The sequence below is a fragment of the Solanum pennellii genome, chromosome 3, assembly GCF_001406875.1.
Source record: "Solanum pennellii chromosome 3, SPENNV200".
Classification (NCBI taxonomy): Eukaryota; Viridiplantae; Streptophyta; class Magnoliopsida; order Solanales; family Solanaceae; genus Solanum; species Solanum pennellii.
The window spans coordinates 60,070,338-60,072,759 of NC_028639.1; the positions used below are offsets into that span (position 1 = coordinate 60,070,338).

Genomic DNA, 2,422 nt, shown 5'->3' on the forward strand with positions numbered 1-2,422 from the left:
ACCAAAAATGATATTTGTATGTTTTATTTTTATGTTATATGGAAATATATAAAATGTACAATGATGCATTATATAGTAGGAGATTTGAATCGAGAAGTAATTTTCATGATTTTTCGTAATAACATTTGGTGTTTTTATAGTGATATTGCAAGTTATTTATTTTAGAAAATTAGGTTGCAATCGAAAATTAATTATAATATTTTTTTTGTTGAAAAATAAGTTTTACTAGTGAATGGTTGTTGGAGCCTTAGTCGTCACTAAAAATCAGTTCTAACCTTTAGTTGTAATATTTTGAAATTTTTTGGCAACTTTGTCGGTCAAGTTCTTTTGTAGTGAATCTTAGTTGGCAACGCTTATGTGGAAGGATTAGTCCTATGTAGCATGTCACGTCACTGAAAAATTAGGATGTTAACTCTTGAGGGTATTTGTGATCTCCTAGGATAACGGCGGGAGTATTTTTGATCCCAAAATATAATGGATAATTGATCTATTTCTCATAGTTCAAGGGCAATTTTGATCCTTTTTCGAGATAAAAAAATCCCCAAAAATAAAGCATTAAAATTAGATTTTATCCACAAGATGACGATACTTACAGAACTTAGGACAATTAATCCTTGACAACCTAGAAAGTAGCACAAAATACTATATAATGCATCTCTACATGGTTTTAGATAATTGTAATATTCTCAATGTGCTGCCTAGCTGCAAAAAATTGCCTCTTCTAAAAGAATATTACAAAGGAGATGTCAGCACCCTATGACACACAACAGAATGGTTATTTTGTCTTAGCCTCCGTCAGCAATCAACTGCAAAACAGCCCTAACTCTTTAACAAAAAAGAGGACCCATTTGTGTGCTTCTCTCTTGCTTACACCACTATCTGAAGTAACATTAAATTAGTAGGGACCCATGGGTGGCATACCAAATGGAGGCATCGGAGGCATTCCCATTCCGCCCATTGGAGGTGGCTGGGATGGACCAAAACCTCCTCCCATACCCGGCATTGGTGGAGCAGGCAAAGCCAGAGGCAGCAACTGTGCATACATATTCTACAACCAAAAGTGAAGAGGTTTAGAAATGGCTTATTTACACAATTAAACATTACAGGAATCGCCAATTTACCACATAAATGCATGCATTTCATGTCGCACTTATCAAAACCTTACCAAAAACTTTTGCAATGTTGATTATGTTTCAAGCTATTGGCAGTAAACTACGAAATTACTTGCAATGTAGATTACAGAATACCTGCTGCTTCATAACGTCCTTCTCTTCATTCTCTTTGGCTTTTGCTTCACTTTGAGCCTCTATTTTATCTTTTATCAGCTCATCAACCTTGCCGGTATATTCACGAATAAACTACAAGAGAGAGAGAGGAATCAGAAATAAGTTGCAGATTACACTAGATATCAATAAGCAGCAGCAAATCAGAAAACTTAAAGAGACAGCAAAGCGATTACTGCAAATGATAGATGATGTGACATGCAATGCATCTTTATATTTTTTATATTACCCACAATCATAGTGAACAACTATAAACGGAAAATAATGAAAAATAGGCTCCAGAAGAGATTCAATAAGAATATCATGTTAAACACACCCAAGGGGAACACAAAACCCTTCTTATTTTTCTGATAAGTACAAACAGGTTATTCCAGAGCGAATCAGACATCCTCGCAGCCATGGCAAGGCTGCACTAGCATGCACATCCATCAGACAAGCCCTATTAAAACTTAAAAGGGCTAGATATCCACAAGGAGACGAATGCAAAAGATTTTTTTCCTTCAAAGAAGATAAGCAAGCGAATATAGACACAGGGTTAGGACAGAGAGTCAGTGTACCTGTAACAGGTATGGGAATGCAAAGTCAATCATATTATTCATCCATGCAAGCTCAAGGGCAACATCCGGGCGAATCAAATCATAACAAACAAATAGGCATGACGCGAAGCATTCTTTCTTTCCCTGCAACAGCACATAGCAAGAATTCAAAGCCTTGTATCCATCAATCAATTTCATATAATATTCAAATTTTTAAAAATAACTGTAACTAACAGTTTCAGATATCAATTACAAGCTAGACAAGTATAAACCAATGCAATATAAATGCACTCCAAGTTATATGTAGACTTTACCAGACCAGAAATATCAACTTCCAAGTTAATGTGACCCACTTCTCCTGAGTCTTTCCCAAGCAATAAATACATTGTATCTGGCACTCCAACATTTATATTTACTACCATATCCATACCATCTGGTTTGTTCATGTACTAAGTCTTTTCATTTTGAAGAGCTCGTTAATGACTGAACACCCCAACCCAATATCTTCTTCGCCAGCAATACTATTAACTCGGTACATTCTCTCTAGTACTTTTCTCACTTACCCTTCTCTTTAGGTTGGTTTGTTCGTCGGGGGGGGGGGGG

The 2,422-nt window shown here is 36.0% G+C and overlaps 1 protein-coding gene across 1 annotated transcript in view; it reads right to left on the bottom strand.

The window, feature by feature from the left end:
* Positions 1-520: 520 nt before the first annotated feature.
* The window catches only part of LOC107014039 (clathrin heavy chain 1-like), a 13,092-nt gene continuing 11,190 nt past the window's right edge, over positions 521-2,422 (bottom strand). The window contains exons 28-30 of the mRNA XM_015213907.2: positions 1,841-1,963; positions 1,248-1,358; positions 521-1,048 (exon numbers count right to left, since the gene is read on the bottom strand). Coding sequence (XP_015069393.1) covers positions 896-1,048; positions 1,248-1,358; positions 1,841-1,963 — 387 coding nt within the window. The 3' untranslated portion in view covers positions 521-895. The remainder of the gene's footprint in view (positions 1,049-1,247; positions 1,359-1,840; positions 1,964-2,422) is intronic.